Raw genomic sequence first — 17,489 nt, 5'->3', positions numbered from 1 at the left:
TCCTAAAAAGCCAACTCAAAGAACAAAGCTAGCAAACTTCACTGCTGATGAGGACACTAGGGTATGCCATGCTTGGCTTGCTGTTAGTTGCGATCCCATTATTAACACAGGGCAGAAACGTCAAGGATTTTGGACTAGAATTACTGAAGCATACAACTCAAGACGAGGAACATTGCCCGAAAGGTCCACAAAATCTTTGATGAGTAGATGGGATACTATCAAAACACAGTGTTCCACTTTTGCTGGTTACATGATGGCAGTCCTCCGACAGAATCCTAGTGGACTCAGTGACGCAGACAAGGTACATCTTTAATGTAACATTTTTCACATAACTATTGTAGGTATGTAAGTATGTTCCTGCTGTAACCAGTTTTTTTATGTCGCAGACATCACTGGCAGCCTCTAGGTTTGCAGCAATTGAGAAGAAGCCTTTCCACTTTTTACATTGTTGGGCCATTCTTAAGGACCAACCAAAATGGATGGACAACCACATGGGCCAACAAAATCAGCATGCCAACGCTAATCCCACCCATTCTAACATTGTCGATGTGGATGCAGAAGAATCTGTACCATCTAGCTTCACATCGAAGAGGCCACTGGGTCGAGATTCTTCTAAGGAAAAGGCAAAGAGGACTAAATCTGTGGACACATCTTCATCAGATTCTGAGTTCATGACACGCATGGGAGATCTTTCTTTGGAGCGCCTGTCAGTGTACAAAACAGCTGTTACAACTGAGGAAAAGAAGTTGGATTCAATGAACAAAAATGAGAGGCAGAAATTGCTCTTAGAAAAGAAGAAGTTGAACCTAGAGAAATTAAGGCTTGAAAGGCAGAAAGTAAAGGAGGACAAGGAAGAGGAGATCATGATCTTAAGCATGGATTTGAGCAAATGTAACCCTCTACTCCGCAAGTACTATGAAGCCAAGCAACAAGAGATACTGGCAAGGGTTACTGGGTCAACTTCATCTGGCCTGTGATGGTTGCTTACTTAATTTGTTTGTTTATCATTTCTGAATGAGGCGTAGTCGGACTTGTTTGTGTGAGCTTGCTGTGGTCAGACCCAAATCTGGTTTGTACCAGATTTTTTAGTACTTGTTTGAACTATTTGTTTTCAAGTATTTGTTTTGAACTATTTGTCATGGTTTGTACCTGAATGTTTTACTATATGTTTTTGAACTATTTGGTTTGCTTAACTGTGAGCTTGCTGTACTTTTTGTTTAGCATTTGTACACACATGTGGTTGCATGACAGTAGTACTTCTTGTTATTCAATTCAAAGACCAGCATGAGACACTACGACAGACAGTACAGACACTTCGACACTAGAACAAGGTAAACTAAGAAAGATGTCTAGACAATAACAGTTGGACACTAGATAAGAACTGACATGACACAACTTGTTTCATTGCTTCCTATGCAACTCCGGATCCATGTCGCGCCCAGTGATGGTGTATCAGATCAACCTGAAGCTGAGTATATTTGTTGCGGTCTTTGAGTTGGTTGTACCTTTGATTGACGAAGTCGTTGCGCTCTTCCATTGAACCTTGACTTGTGTCTGCCAACACTCCGATGTTTTCAAAGGTTGTATTTAAAGACAATGGACCTTCGTCTTCTACTATCATGTTGTGCAATATTATGCATGTTTTCATGATGTCCTCAATGTGTTCAGGACTCCAACCGTAAGCAGGGCCACGAACCACACCCCATCTCTTCTGGAGTACACCGAAAGGTCGTTCAATATCTTTTCGAGCAGACTCTTGAATTGTTGCAAAGTGTTGGGTTCTAACATCGTAGGGATTACGAATTGTCTTCACAAATGCGGGCCAGTCAGGGTAAATCCCGTCTGCTAGGTAATATCCCATATTGTACGTGTGACCATTCACAGTGAATGAAACAGGAGGTGTGTCACCGCTCAGATGCCTTTCGAAAAGGTTTGAACGGTGCAGAACGTTTATGTCGTTGCAACTACCTGGCAGACCAAAATATGCATGCCATATCCACAGGTCATACGACGCAACAGCTTCCAAGATCATGGTAGGATGTTTACCACGCCCTGTAAACATGCCCTTCCATGAACTTGGGCAGTTACGCCACTCCCAATGCATGCAATCAACACTACCAAGCATACCAGGAAACCCACGTGACTCGCCAACTTCGAGAAGGCGTGCGATATCTTCTGCATTTGGTGCACGAAGATAATACGGAGCAAACGCGGTTTGGACGGCCGTGCAAAAGTGTTTCAATGCCTCATGAGCCGTGGATTCACCAATGCGTACGTATTCGTCAACGGCATCAGCCGGAATACCGTAAGCAAGGATTCGAACAGCAGCAACAACTTTCTGTAGAGCAGAAAGACCAATCTCACCCGCACAGTTTGGACGCTGAATAAAGTATGGATCCACTTGTTGCACAACATCAACAAGGCGCTCAAACACACGGCGACGCATGCGGAACCTACCATACAATTCATGTGTCATAACAGGGGTCATGAAGTTATGTACATGGTAAAATGAATGTGGTAATTTTAAATACCTCCTACGAAATTGAGCATCCGTGTACACCGGGTGCGCTCCAAAGTAGTCCGCTCGGATTCTTGCATCGCCGCTCATGTGATCACGATGAATCCTAACACGCCCTGGAATCGAACCACCATGACGACGCTCGTTGCGTGCACGCCGCCTCCTGTTGACCATGTGCCTCGCCAACTGCAACTCTTCTTCTTCCTCTTCCATTTCTTCCATCAACCGCACAAGAAAATTGTTTTCTAAGTAGGGGTTCATGGTTGTGGAGTTTGTAAAGGCAAGGTTGAGTGAAGTATGCAAGACTCACTCGGTATTTATAGAGGAAGTACGCTTCGGAGACAAGCCATGCGGTTGCCGTGCAAGGGAAGCTAGTCTATGGCTTCTTGAAGAAGAGTTCTGGCTTACGGTGCAAGCTTGTGAATTTGAAAACATATTTTCGTACCGATATTATACTATGTGGCGCGTTATCGACAACAATTATACAACAACAAAACAAGCAATGTAATTAATATTGACAATTCGAATTTATTAATTTAAAAATTAATAAATACAATTTTTTACGCGTCATTTGTGCAGCGTGAAATGGGAAGAAAACAAAGAAAAATGGGAACAAAATGGAAAAAGGGAATCTGTTAACACTGTAGCTTTAGGGGACGGAATTTAGAGGACGCTGTTGGAGACTGAGAATATATAGAGGACAGAATCTTTTAGAGTGTTCTGTAAAGGACAGAGAATATTCCTTTAGGGGACGAAATTTAGGGGACGCTGCTGGAGACAGTCTGAGAGGAAGAGTGAGTCATAGGTTTCAGGATCCAATCCAAAAAACTGGCAAGTATGTACATGAGGAAGAAAAGACATGGATATAGCATGTGGGTCCTAAATTGGGGGCAATAATAGTAATTCACCCTATAATCAGTTTTTTTGGAGCTGAGGCCAAACACCAGTAGTTCCAACTTCATGTGAAGCTTGTTCCGGCTGGAGTTGTAGAGTGGAACGAAAATTTATTATATTGGAGCTATGCAAAAAAAGGCCTTAGGCTGTCTGCAACGGTTACCCCTAATTTTTCCTCTTATATCACTTTTTTGCGTCACATCATCAACATTTCATCCCCTACTTTTTCATCTCCCGCAGTGGTTTCCTCTATATTCTCTCCCTATACCCCACTACAACTATAAAATATCACTATCCAAACATACTCATCATTTATTACCATTTTTTCTTCACCTATTAAAAACCCACCGAACAAACGAACAGTGTGATGGGGAGTCGCGGACTCACGCTATCTGCAGCGTGCTCCTGTTCCCTTCCGCTGCGTAGAGGGGCTTACAGGGAGAAGCGCTGCGCGCGCAGGGGGGTCTCTGTAGTCCGCATGCAAGGGGAGGTGAAGGCCACGCGGCTACCGATGCGCTCAGTCTTACTATTGAAGGTGTGTTTGACTCTATTTGGGGTAGATGTAGGGGCGGTGGAGCTCTGCTAAAGCCCTATAGGCTCCCTCCACACATTAGGTGACTACTATGCCGGAGCTTTTTCGTAGAAACTCTATCTTTAGGCTACCCGCAGCGGTTCCCTCTAAATTTTTCCCCCTATATCATTTTTTTGTGTCACATCATCAACATTTCACCCCCTACGTTTTTATCTCCTGCAGCGGTTCCCCCTATATTTTCCCCTATACCCCACTACAACCATAAAATATCATTTTTATATATACTTTCCAACTACTATCAATTTTTCATCTACTGACAATTACTCGTGGACCAACTGCTACAGGAATAAACAGTCTCAAGGGTATGAATAGTGAAACGCTAAATCTAGAGGGAGAGAGAAGGGGACCGGCCGGTAGGGGGCCTTGCAAGGGGCAACGCTGCGGGTGTGGAGCGCCCTTACAGGCGCCATGCGAGGGGAGAGTGCTGGCTGGCGGCAACCGTTGCAGCCAACCTTAGTAGGGGACATATCTTCATGCGTATAAAGGTGGTGTATAGAGTGAATGAGAGTGCTGTAAATGAGGGGACACTTTCAATAAAGCGTGCTTGCAGATACACAAAAGACGAGGAGAAAAGAGAATCCGTGAATTTAGGGTACGAGGAGGGTAAGCACATATTTTCTGTGTCCTCATCTGCGCTAAACTGGGGAGCATAAATTGCATATACACGTTTATTTGGTGCTCTGTTGGAGATCACCTTAGGCTATGTCCAATAGTATACGCATGCGCATGTGCAGTGTTGGAGGCTGCATGCAAGCATGAGAAAAAGTATTCACATGTGGATGTGCATCTACACCTATATATGTCCAACGGGTCGTGCCGGGTCGGCCCGGCATGGGCACGGCTGGGCCCGGCATGAGGGGCGCCAGTCCAAGCCCAGCACGGTTTAGTGTCGTGCCGGGCCGGACCGTCCCGCGGGCTGGCTGACGCAGCCCAGGCCCGGCATAGTTATTCTTATACGGGCCGTGCCGAGCCGGAGGCACGACGAGCCTGTCATGTCGGGTCAGGGTCGGGCCCGGGCCCGTAAACACACAAAAAACACTCTAAAATTCAGAATTTAAGGATAATATTCAAATTTAGTTTAGATTCAATTAATTATATTTATAATTTTAGATACATACTTAGACAAAGAATTTCAGATACACATATAAACACATATAACAATTCAGAATACTCTTATATAATAACATATTATCAGTATTATAGCTAAAAACAGACTGACAGTTACAAAATAAGTTCCTAAAACGGGCCGTTATCGTGCCTACTAATTAACCGTGCCGGGCCCGTGCCTGCACCACGGGCCAGACGGCCAGCCCAAGCCCGACACGGCTATCGGACCGGGCCGGCCCGGGCACGGTTCTAGTCGGACCGGGCCGTGCTCGTGTCGGGCCACGACCGTGCCGGGTCACGGGCCCACTGCCGGGCCGGCCCATTTGGACATGTCTATCTACACCCGTATAGGAGATAGAAACACGTAGAAATGAGGTATCAGTCGACTGAGCGCTCATTTTGCGCGTGCTCATTCATGCTCTTCCGGAAGTGTGAGTAGTTGAATATGGATGCTCAAAATACACATCCGAGGCTGAACCTAAGAACTGTATCCAAGGGAGCCTTAACAATAAATTCATTGCTGATGACATCAATTGAAGATCACGAAATAATGTTGGAAACCTGCAACGACCATGTCATCTAGACCTGTTTAAACGTCAGGTCGAGTTCGAGTTGGGTCAATATCGGGTCATAGGTTGTTCGGCACGACCAATGCCTAAATCATGTTTAGTGTCGGGTCGAGTCGAGTTGGGTTGGTCCGTATTTCCCTGTTAAATGTGTTGTAAATGTGTTGAGTCAGTTTTTTAGGTTGGGTTGGATTTTTTGGCTTTAGATTGGATTTTTTGAGTTGAGTTAGGATTTGAATAAAAAAATATGGAAATGCATCTCTGAAATTGTTACGCGTCAAAAAATATGACATGTATATATCCCTTACATTGATCAGACTAGATCACTTTTTTTACGGATAGATCAGATCGGACGGCTCATTCTAATCCCATCCATGATCCATCCACCCTCGCGGCGTCGCCGAACCCTCCCGGTCCCGGGCCCCACAACTGCCTACTGAAGAGAACTCAAGGAGCAAAGCAAACGCTGCAAGCGAACTCGCCGCCCCCCAAAGCAGTGCCAGGGTCTGGCTGACTGGCTCCCACCATGGCATCGACCTCTCCGCACCGCTCCTCCGGCGGGGATCCACCTTCCTCGTCCACGCCCCTCATCTCCTCGCCGACCTCCCCGGCATCCGGCTCCCCCGGCGGCCCGCTAGGGCGGCTCACGAGCCTCCGCGGCGCAGCGCGGTTCATCCGGCGCACGGGGAGCCGGAGTTTGATGAGGGAGCCCTCCGTGGCGGTGCGGGAGACGGCCGCCGAGCACCTAGAGGAGCGTCAGACCGACTGGGCCTACTCTAAGCCTGTCGTCGTGGTCGACATGCTCTGGAACGTCGCCTTCGTCGCAATCGCCGCGGCCGTCCTCGCCGCGTCGCTGGGCGAGAGTCCCGCTGTGCCTCTCCGCGTCTGGATCGCGGGCTACGTGCTCCAGTGCCTCCTCCACATCCTCTGCGTCACAGTCGAATACAGGCGTCGACGCAGGACCCAGGAGGGAGCGGGTGTTGAGGACTTCAAGTTCAGGTGAGCCTCTGCTGGGATCGACCCCGAGCTTCCAATACTTCTTATTGCCATCGTGATCTGGTCAAAGTTACGTGCCACCTCCAGGCCTCCTTATGTTGAGTTATGTTGACCATTTCTGTGTTCATGTTTTGATTGTAGTAGCTAACCTCGTACTGTTTGTTGTTAGTATTTTGAAGCCCTCTGGCTTGAGTTGTGGACTCGATGGGAGCTATCAGCTATGCACCTTTTTATGGGGACTTTTCCTTTTGCCCTTTATTTGATCCCCTTTTCTCTTTCTATAATATGACAGGTCTATTACTATTCGACAACTTGTGATGTCCTTTGCTTAAAAAATGTGCATATGGGGATGGTGGAAGTTTGATTGTAAGTGTAATTTTGTTGTTTCGGTTACAGGTGCATTCTTATGGAAAATTTTTTAGAGCAATTAAAAATAGCATGTGCGTCTTCATACATTGTAGACTTGCAGTCAAATTGGGAAATTGTTTAGGGTGTGCTTGAGGGGATTACTCTGAGTCTCTGACAAATCTTTTATATTTTGGATCTGAATTCCAACTACCTAAACAGGACCTTATTCTCCCAATCCCATAACCGTCGATAACTAATTTCGACAGATTTATATTAGTATTTGTAGCCAACTGTATGATGACAAAGATGCTTTTATTGAATGTGTCCCCTATAATATGGATCCATATCTTTTATAAAAATGGCCGCATTGAAAATTTTATATTGATTTGATGGACTTGTCTATTATTAGCTTTTTGGTGTTTTGTACAAAGCCTTCACATGTCTTTCCTTCATTTTACCCGAATCACACTAGGAAACATTCCAATACTAAATCCTTAAATTTACTTGCTCTTGTATTCACATTTATTATTTATTTGTTTCTGTTGAGTTTCAACTCTAGTTTACCCATTGGCGGACCTAAGTGCAGGCAAGCCTAGGCTCTTGCCCAGGCTCCTCCATTAGTGCTAATGAACTTGTAAACGTGCACCAAGCAGTAAAATATAGTTAAACATGTGTAAAAACTAGGCAAAGCTATATGTTTATAGTATGAGTACTATCTTTGCCTAGGATCTCGAAGATTTCTAGGCCCGCCACTGTTTACCCCAACTTGTTTGGGACTAAAAGGCCTGTTGTTGTTATTGTTCCATGTTCAGTATTGTGAAGCACTTGGAGTCTGCAAACACGATGTTTTCCTTTATTTGGTGGATCCTTGGGTTCTATTGGGTGTCTGCAGGTGGTCAAGCTTTATCACATGATGCTCCTCAGCTTTATTGGTATGTCTGTTGTAACTTTGATGTGTGGATAAGGAAAAATCTGAGTGTTTTTTTAAGTTCATCAATGTTGTTCTCTGAAATGACTATCTTCTTTTTACAGGCTGACAATTGTTTTTCTGGCATTTGATGTTTTCTTTGTGGTCTTCTGTATTGCTTTGGCTTGTGTGATTGGAATCGCTGTTTGTTGCTGCCTTCCGTGCATTATTGGTATCTTGTATGCTGTAACTGATCAGGTATGATCTGTGACGACCATGGTCTTCTAAATACAGTTTCTTCATTTTTTTCCTGTCAAATGCAATGGTTAATGCCCTGTTTGGATGATTTGAACACTTCTGTTTGCTGCCCTTTGCTACATTCATAAACCCATACCCATGCCACAAAGATATTAGCGTGCCCTGTATTGATGCAAGTAATTTTAACCGAAGCTTTGCCTGGGATCATTGATGTCACCAATGCTGATTTGCTGTGAGCTAGTAGCCATCATTGTGTGAACCTTTTCGCTGTAGCTTTATCCCTTTACACTACTGCAACTACTTATTCTACTTATTGACCACTATTTTTTGAATTATGCATGTTTAAGATGGCTGTTGACATTATGGAAACAAATTTTCTTCTCTTTGCCTCTTGACACAACCAATGGAACTCTGTGTTTTGCTGAGACTATCTACTCGTTCTAATTTCAGGAGGAGGGAGCATCTGAAGATGACGTAAACAACCTTTCCAAATTCAAATTTCGGACAATGAGTGATGCAGACAAGCTAGCTGCCGGCATTGCAGCACCTGTGGGTGGAGTGATGACAGAGTGCGGTACCAATCCTCCTGTCGAACATATTCTTTCGGCTGAGGATGCAGTAAGATTTTCAAGTTTATTTTGAGAATTTTCAATGACATCATTATGTTATCATTCTCCTTCTCTAGATATTTATGATTGACGTTGAATGCGTTAGAAATACCATTTCATTTGAATAATTGTGTGATATTAGGGTAATTGCAGCAAACTGTTTACATCATGTTAATTTTACATTGCTTGAGACCTAAGATCTATTATTTGTAGAATAGTTAACCATTTCCTAGACTGAGTTTGCATTTCACAAATTTGAAATTGTAGTAGGATATTCCCTAGATTTGCAAACGGTTAGTTTGCATGGACATTGGCGGAGATTTTATTTTGGAAGTTGTTTCCTTCTTTTGCACAATACTTACATAGCAACCATTTCTCTACTATTAGAGCATTGAATCAGGGGTATAAAGTAGAAATATTGCAATAATTACACCCTCATACCATAAATGGACAAACATGGTAGAATATTTTCGCCCAAGGCCTACAGAATATCGAAACAATCAGAGGAGTATGCTTAAGTTTTTGTAGAATGTTTTTTTCTTGAACGTGCAGGAGAACTGCACATCATTATTGTTGGAATATAATATAAGTGAATTGCCCACCCCTCCTATCAGCTTAAGCTTTTGGGTTGAATTGGTTGGTGCATGCAACTGAATATGGTATCAAAGCCAGAGGTCTCGATTTCGAATCCTGGTTAGCGCAATTAAATAAAATAATTGTTGCTCGCTCTTATTCCACGCCTTAGACCCAAGAGAGGCTCGATGTGAGGGAGAGTGTTGGAATATAATATAAGTGAATTGCCCACCCCTCTTATTAGCTTAAGCTTTTGAGTTGAATTGGTTGGTGCATGCAACTTAATAATTATATTAAGAAGAAGAAAATGTTCAGAAAGACCCGTACAAACCGCCAAGAAATAGGCGGTCAAGAAAGAAAAACCAACAGGCAATTACATGACCTTCTCCTTCCCACTAGGAACTATGGCCACATGCCTCTAAGGCCTGCAGCCCCTGCTGAACACCAAAGTCTAGCATCCTCCTTTATGTCCTGAATAACCTTGGTGATGTGTGGAGGAGCCTTTTCAAAAACACAGGTGTTCCGGTGTTTCCAAAGCCACCAAGCCACTAAGTTCACAACTGAATTGAAACTCTTCTTTGGGGCTTAGGGACTGCTATCTCTGAATTATTCCACCAATCTTGGAACTGAATTTCATCATTCCTCAGGGTGAGGTGCTGCAGCCCAATAAGAGAAAGGATGTGATGTCAAACTTCTCTAGCAAAAACACATTGTAATAAGATGTGGTGAATTGTTTCCGCTTCTTGATCGCAAAGGAGGCACTTTTCAGGATGGTCCATACCTCGGCGGCAATGTTTACAAGTCGGGCGACCAGCTGGTCGAGTGAGAGGGGCGACCAGGCGACTAATCGCGATTAGGGCGACGATTAGTCGACCTAATCGGTCCTGGTCGACCTCTGGTCGTCCGTTAGTCGTCCTATAGATTTAAGGACATATGTATATGTATATAACTATATATTAACTATATAAACATTGTATTTCTGCAATAATATAGGCATAATTAGTAGCAGACTAGCAGTAATTCAGTAAAAGTGTAAAACAGAATCCATCCAAAGTCCAAACTGAAAGTAATATTGGCATAATTACTTGCAGTAATTCAGTAAAAAGTACAGTAGGAACCTGCTGGCTGCTACCTAGAGCAGATCAGCATCCAAACAAATCGCGCTAGAGCATCCAAACTGCATTACCTGCTGGCTGGAGCACTTGGAGGCTGGAGCAGAGACGTCGGCAGAAACCAGAGAGGACAGAGGAGAGGAGTAGGGTTTCTAGCGGCTGGGAAGGGTTCCGGCGGGTTTCTGGCGGCCGGGAGGGGTCCTGGTGGCTGGGAGGGTTTTTGGAGGGGCGGGCTACTGTAGATGGGCCAAAAACCAGAGTGAAGCCCAGTACCAAAACTGCAACGACCAAAAACGACCAGGAAGTGTTCGACCAGACGACTAATCGCCCAGGTCGACGACTAGTCGGACGACTAGGACGACTAGAAACCCTAATCGCGTCGTCCTCCTAATCGCCCTCTTCCAGGCGACCAGCCCGACTAATCGCGATTAGTCGGACGACTTGTAAACACTGCTCGGCGGGCCAAACGGTCTGCTGTCCAACAGCGATTTAGAGAAGCTAGCCAAATGAAGGATTTGCATCTTGGAGGTGCCCAGGTCTTCCAAATCCTTTGTGCTGGTTCAAACAGGACATTCCCACTGAAGAAGCGGCCATATGCAGATCTTGATGAATATTGACTAGAAGCAGAGTGGGTCCAACGATGCTGGTCTGGGACTCCTGGTTGTAGCTGAAAGCCTTGCACTAAGTTCCAGACATCCAGTAATATCATTCACCCAACCATTCTGAACCAGCGGATCTCTCACAGTTCTGGTATTAAGATTTTTTTTTGGCACTCGAGAAATGAGGGCAGGCGCCATACCAGACAACGCCTGTCATGAAGCCAATGATCAGTCCAGAAGCAGGTTTGAGATCCATCCCCACCAAGGAGACCACTGAACAGGCAAACATGGCTGCAGCGTGGGGATGAATTTTGATATCCATGTCACAACAATAATTTGTTCATTTTTTCATTGGCCACACCCACACAAAAATAATAAGACAGCGATATAGACTAAATTTGCACCCACAAGGCAAGCACACCCCCCTCCCCTCAGATTTACTCTAACTTCGCCTCAGATTTACTCAAACTCTGCCTCTTGTCATGTCAATGCCTTCTTGTAGCCATAGGCAGTTCTATTTCCTTCCCATGGTTCTGAAGTTGTGATTCTAGGTGTCTGTATATAAATGCTCTCCTGTCTGTTGAAATATATATCTTGGACTTCTGTGAGTGTAGAAGGGTTTCAGCATCTCACCATCCTTTTCTCTTTGGATTTGTTGTATGCACCTTTGAAACTAGGGAGCTTTATGGATAAACATCTGATGTAGTTTTCAGAATGACTAATCCATTTAACTTTGAAACTAGGGAGCTTTGTGGATAAACATCTGATTTAGTTTTTGGAAATGACTAATCCATTTACCTTTTCTTTTAAAATTTGAATCTACAGGTTGAATGCCTTTTGTCACTTAAGATTTAGAGTTTAGAGAAAATACAACAACTCTCAACAAGTTAGGGGATGCTAGAGTTGAAATCCAACAGAAATCACAAGTAACATGGATAACTGTTTTTTGTGCACTCCTATTTGTTAGAATGGACGCACTAACCAGTTCGCCTTAAAATCTTAACTTGTTAGAAGAGGGCAATCCACTTATATACTTCAACGCCCCCACTCACGTGCAGCCAGAGAGAAAGGCGCAAATGGGGTGGAGGCACAAATGAAGCCTCTGCCAGGATTTAAACTTAAGACTTATGGCTCTGATACCATGTAAGAGCGGACACATTAACCAGTTCAACCCAGAAGTTTAAGATGTTGGAAGAAGATAGGCAATTCATTTATACACTTCAACACTATTCAAAGCTAAAACTTTGGATATATTTTATCCTCTCAAATCTCCTTTTACTACCTTGCCCTATGTCAACTTTCGGCCTTCCCATGTCTCTCTTCCTATTGCTATCGTGCCTTATGATCCCACTATGCACTGGTGCCTTTGGAGGTCTCCGTTGGACATTTCTAAGCCATCTTAACGATGTTGAACAAGTTTTTTTTTCAATTGGTGTTATCCCTAGCTTATCATGTATAGCATCATCCTGGTCTCTTATCCTTTCTTATATGGCCACAAATCTAACTCAACATACACGTTTCCGCATATCTGAGAAGTTCTGAACTCGATCCGTTCTGTCTTGTCTGAAAAGTTCCATATCTGCAACTTGAATCCAAATTAATGGTAAACAAAGTTGATACATTGATTCCAAATGGTTTACTTTTAGATTTAAAATTCAACTTTAAGTTTAAAGGGGAAACTACATCTATGAGAAATGAGCTTACACCACCTCTGATATTTTTACCAATTTTGGATTAAGTAAAAAGTAACCTGCATATGATTTCAGATGTAAGATTGCATATTTGGAAGTAATTGAGTGATTTCTCTTTCATCATTCCTTTTCCTATAAAAACGTTTTACCTTTCTATGACCTTTCAAAACAGTGAGATCTTTCCAAATTTTGACAGTGATGATTTAGTTTAGGATATAATATAATGTCCATTATCACTAGTATGTACAAATGAAGAAAAATGGCAGTAGATCCAAAACCACACTGCTTTATTTTTCCAGGCACGTTTGCAACATACTTCTAGAGTAGGGAGTCTCATTTGAATTCCACGGCAACGGTCAATTTATATGATAGAATATGGTGATATGGAAATAATTAATAAAATTGTAATATTCTCGTGCCAGCTCGCTGGCATGCAACCTCTACTATATGATTTTTTCGGAACAAATATGCCAAAATTGTACACAATGGGCAAAACCCATGCTTTTCTTTAAGCAATCAAGTTCGGTGTCATAAATCTTGTAGACATGTGACAAGCAGCTGAACTCAATCAATGATAGGCTCAGTAGTGTTCTCAGTGTCTGCAAGATCAATGTTTCCGATTTGCTCATGTGTGAGCATTCAACTGGTCAGTTGGCAACTTGGAATTACTGCATCTTGGACTGTGCCATTCACCTTTTGTGTAGGTACCAGTCCTTATGGAGGTGATGTTCAATTCTGAATGTTTTGGGCTGGCTTAAACCTTTGTTATCTTCTGGGGAAGAGTTATTATGTTGAGCTCCTGTTTTTTGCTACTTGAGTCAATACGGAGTACTGTAGTCACATACACTTGAGTTACCCTGCATTTTTACACTCTTATTACTAGTCAGAGTGCTACTCTACCAGACTCAATTTGATCATCTCATTTTTAACGCAGGAGTGCTGTATCTGCCTATGCCCGTACGAAGATGGCGTGGAACTGCGTGAGCTCCCTTGCAACCACCATTTTCACTGCAGCTGTATAGACAAGTGGCTTCACATAAATGCTACATGCCCATTGTGCAAGTTCAACATCGTCAAGAGCAATCTCCACAGAGAAGAGGTCTAGGTCAATAAGGAAAAAAATAATAATCATGGCAGCACATTTCGGCATGTCCCATCCCAGCTGTGCTCGTCAGTATTGCCACATTTGCCAACTGGAGTTGTGATTACCTGTCTTGTAGTCAAGTCATAAAAGTCACTGGTGATGCGCAGGTGGTTGCAATGTCGGTTCTCGTGAATATTCCTTGTAACAGTTTGCTGCAGGGGCTGTACATTCTCGTTCTGCTCGATCTGATTGCATTGCGATTTATTTGTACATGAACACGTGACCATGTTGGATCATGAAAGCAGTCAGTCATTTGTAAAATGATTCATGAATCGGAGGCTAGTATGCAGGCTGCTATTAGCCAAATCCTCTCTATCTCTTGTCTCTTATCATGCTCTGCTCTACGTGCTTGCTTCAAACCATATAGACCATTGTTCAACTTGTACAAATGATTGTCTCCTTATATCTTCAAATCCTTGGAGTTGCTCCATAAAGATAAGCTCATTGATCTTACCATTTAAGAAGACACTCTTTGTATTTATTGGATACATCTTTATAATTGTAACCGGGGTATATGTTTGACCAAAATCCAAACCTCCACTAGGGTGTAGCCCTTTGCTACTAGCCTTGTTTCTAACTAGCATACCCTCATTCTCTTGTTCCAAAATTCCCATTTTGTACCAAGCACGTTGTAGCCTTTGGGTCTCTCCACTAACTCACAAAACTTGTATCTAGTGAAGTTGTTTAGCACTTCATGTGTAGCATTTATCCAATTTCGATCTTTTGTTGGATAGTTCAACTGAAGGCACAAATGAAAAGTGCCCACTAAATGATACCAATCTTGATCTTATTTACGCACCACTCTTAAAATCACCAACTATTTGTTCAAAAGGATGATCTCTTCCAATTGGTTGACTTGTTGAGGGCCACTAGAAACTGAAGGTTGAACATTTTCTCGCACTACTAGACTTGGCCTAGCAATTGTCACTTGATCTTAATCATGAAAGCCACTTGTACTTGAGATTTCTTGCACACCTAATGTTGATCTGGCTTGAATTGAATCTTCAACTTGAGTTTGAGCTTCTCTAGGCCTTATATCTCCAAGTGCCATGTACTTTATTGCTTTTTTCCAATTTGTCTCCTATCACATCATCTATGTTTTTTTATCAACTTGAGAGCCATTGACTTCATCAAACTCCACACCATGAACCTCTTCAACAATGACATGTGTCTTGTTGTACACTCTATATGCCTTAGTACTGCAGGAGTAACCAAGAAAAAAAATCCCTCATCACATTTCCTTTTGAACTTGTTTAGTCTTGTGCATTTCTTCAAGATATAGATTTTGCAACAAAAAAAAACATAAACTATGAAACAGTGGGCCTCCTTCCAATTAATAGCTCATATGGAGTTTTCTTTAGCAACCAATGATAATAGAGCCTATTTGAAGCATGAAAAGTTGTATTGATTGCCTCCGCGCAAAAATGAACCACTCACATTGTACTCACTAATCATAGACTTTCACATATCAGTTAGAGTCATATTGTTTCTCACAACAAGGCCATTTTTTGTGGAGTGTATTTGGTTGAGACCTCATGTTTGATGCCCATCTCATCGTGTATATAGATCATCAACTCTTGTGTTCTTGAATCCACATACATTGTCACTTCTTACTTTCTTGACCCTTAACTCACTCATTTTCAACCTACTTGACAAATGATTTCAATATGTTGAATACTTCACCCTTTTCTTTGATAAAGAACACCCATATGTATATAATGAAATCATCAACTATCACAAATCTATACTTATGTCCTCCAACGCTCATATATGAAATTGGTCCAAATGGTTCCATATGCAACAACTCAAGTGGCTTGCTAGTTGACATCATGCTCTTACTAGGGTGTGTATATGCTACTTGTTTTCTTGCTTGACATGAGCTACACAACCTATCCTTATCAAATATCACATTCTTCAAACCATTTACTAGGTCATTCTTGATCAACCTATCTAATTGTTTCATTCCAATATGAGCTAATCTTCTATGTCACAACCAACCCATGCTTGGCTTGGTGAACCATCAAGTTGCAAAATTTGTTTCACTTGCACTAAAGTCTACCAAATAGAGGCTCCCATATCTAAATCCTTTGAAAATGAGATTGCTACCATCCCAACCTATGGTTTATTGATCTTCAATTCCAAATATGCACTTAAACCACAAACTTGCTCATCTAATATCATGCTTAAGTTAAAGCTCTCTAATAGCAACACATTGGATATTAAAAGACCATTTGATATAGAAACTTTATCAGGACCCTTTCACTTTTCCTTTTCCCTATCCAACCACCCCATCCTTTGAAGGATAACAAGGATCCGTAGGCCATGGCATGCCTCACCTCAAGCGTAAGGAAGTCAAATGATCCAAAAAACACATGAGGAGGGAACTCTGAGGGAAACCACGTGTACGACTCTTAGAGACGTACCTCACGACAAGGCTCTAGACGCTTGCAATACCCAACTGCCCCCTAGTCCAGTCAAGTCAGAAATGACAAGGCCTTAGTGAAAGGAACGCGAGCGCCTAAGAGGGGGTGAATTAGGACTTCTATTTCTTTCACTCTAAACTAGGCCTTTAATCAATCTCTTAAACAAAACCTATGCGTATAACCAAACAAGCTAGTGCAGCTAAGGTTTTGTCTAAGTGATGCTATCTCTACCGCAAAACAAAGTTATGCAACCTAGGTTCCAAACCTACCAATCTAGCCTATATTCTAAGCTAAGAAAGGTAAAGCATACAACCAAAAGTAACAATGTAAACACGGAAGCTAAGTAGGGTAGAGATGTAAACTTCCATTGACGTGTCGGTATTTTTACTGAGGTATAAAAAACCGCGCAAGGTTCTTACCAATCCTCATTGGTGCCCCTACACAAAGGAAGGCCCACGTGAGGGCTAAGCACCTCGGACAAGTAACTCCGTAGATAGCCATGGGCCTTCTCCACGCGCAAGTGGTGAAAGGAGAAGCCTCGACCGGTCTATGTGACCGATTGAGTGAGGAAAAGGGTTGGAATAGACCCGGCCTTTGTGGCCTCCTCAACGGAGACTAGGTTCTTTGGAACTGAACCTCTGTAAACAAATCACCATGTTCACTTGTTGATCTTCACTTGATTTATTTCCCTCTTTCCTCTCTCTAAAAGTTCCCTTGCTCATATTGATTTGAGTTTGCTCCCAATGTTATCCGCATTGATTGAGCAATTCTAAGCAAGGAGAACCATCTTGCGCACCCCAATTTAATTCAAACACTAACCCCAGCCTTAGTGCGTGTTTAAAGTTTATAAATTTCAGGTTTCGCCTATTCATCCCCCTCTAGGCGACTTTCAATTGGTATCGGAGCCAGTGATTTATTAAGAGTCTAACAAACTCGAAGTGATGTCTGGAGATCACGCTAAGAGGGAGATTGTTACCAGCGACAAGGCCATAGGCTCGGGAAGGACTCCTTCAAGGGAGTCTGGCGACAAATACAAGGAGGAATCCTCCTCCTCCATCAAGTCACATAGTAAGGGTGACAAGAAGAAAAAGAAAATGAAGAAAGTGGTCTACTACGAGACCGACTCTTCATCACCTTCCACATCCGGTGCCGA

At 42.8% G+C, this 17,489-nt stretch overlaps 2 protein-coding genes across 2 annotated transcripts; one reads left to right on the top strand and one right to left on the bottom strand.

The window, feature by feature from the left end:
• Positions 1 to 1,240: 1,240 nt before the first annotated feature.
• Positions 1,241 to 2,804, bottom strand: LOC103647288 (protein ALP1-like). Its single transcript, XM_023301791.2, has 2 exons — positions 2,532 to 2,804; positions 1,241 to 2,453 (listed from the first exon to the last, which is right to left on the bottom strand). The coding sequence occupies exons 1-2, from the start codon at positions 2,777 to 2,779 to the stop codon at positions 1,412 to 1,414; spliced, it is 1,290 nt and encodes a 429-aa protein (XP_023157559.1). The 5' UTR covers positions 2,780 to 2,804; the 3' UTR covers positions 1,241 to 1,411.
• Positions 2,805 to 6,159: 3,355 nt separating this feature from the next.
• On the top strand, positions 6,160 to 14,226 carry LOC103647287 (E3 ubiquitin-protein ligase). Its single transcript, NM_001346854.1, has 5 exons — positions 6,160 to 6,676; positions 7,834 to 7,953; positions 8,054 to 8,186; positions 8,637 to 8,804; positions 13,704 to 14,226. Exons 1-5 carry the CDS (start codon positions 6,204 to 6,206, stop codon positions 13,872 to 13,874), a joined length of 1,065 nt encoding a protein of 354 aa, NP_001333783.1. The 5' UTR covers positions 6,160 to 6,203; the 3' UTR covers positions 13,875 to 14,226.
• The last annotated feature ends 3,263 nt before the right edge of the window (positions 14,227 to 17,489 follow it).

The sequence above is a fragment of the Zea mays genome, chromosome 2, assembly GCF_902167145.1.
Source record: "Zea mays cultivar B73 chromosome 2, Zm-B73-REFERENCE-NAM-5.0, whole genome shotgun sequence".
Classification (NCBI taxonomy): Eukaryota; Viridiplantae; Streptophyta; class Magnoliopsida; order Poales; family Poaceae; genus Zea; species Zea mays.
Note: the sequence above shows the minus strand (reverse complement) of the source record. Positions and strands in the feature narration are given on the sequence as shown.

Excerpts from the sequence above, each read along its gene's own strand:
- LOC103647287 (NM_001346854.1), top strand. The coding sequence starts at position 6,204 with ATGGCATCGACCTCTCCGCACCGCTCCTCCGGCGGGGATCCACCTTCC. Across the intron at positions 7,954-8,053 it reads GATGCTCCTCAGCTTTATTG|GCTGACAATTGTTTTTCTGG; the intron begins GTATGTCTGTTG and ends TTCTTTTTACAG. Across the intron at positions 8,805-13,703 it reads TTCTTTCGGCTGAGGATGCA|GAGTGCTGTATCTGCCTATG; the intron begins GTAAGATTTTCA and ends TTTTTAACGCAG.
- LOC103647288 (XM_023301791.2), bottom strand. The coding sequence starts at position 2,779 with ATGAACCCCTACTTAGAAAACAATTTTCTTGTGCGGTTGATGGAAGAA. Across the intron at positions 2,454-2,531 it reads GATGCTCAATTTCGTAGGAG|GTTCCGCATGCGTCGCCGTG; the intron begins GTATTTAAAATT and ends ATTGTATGGTAG.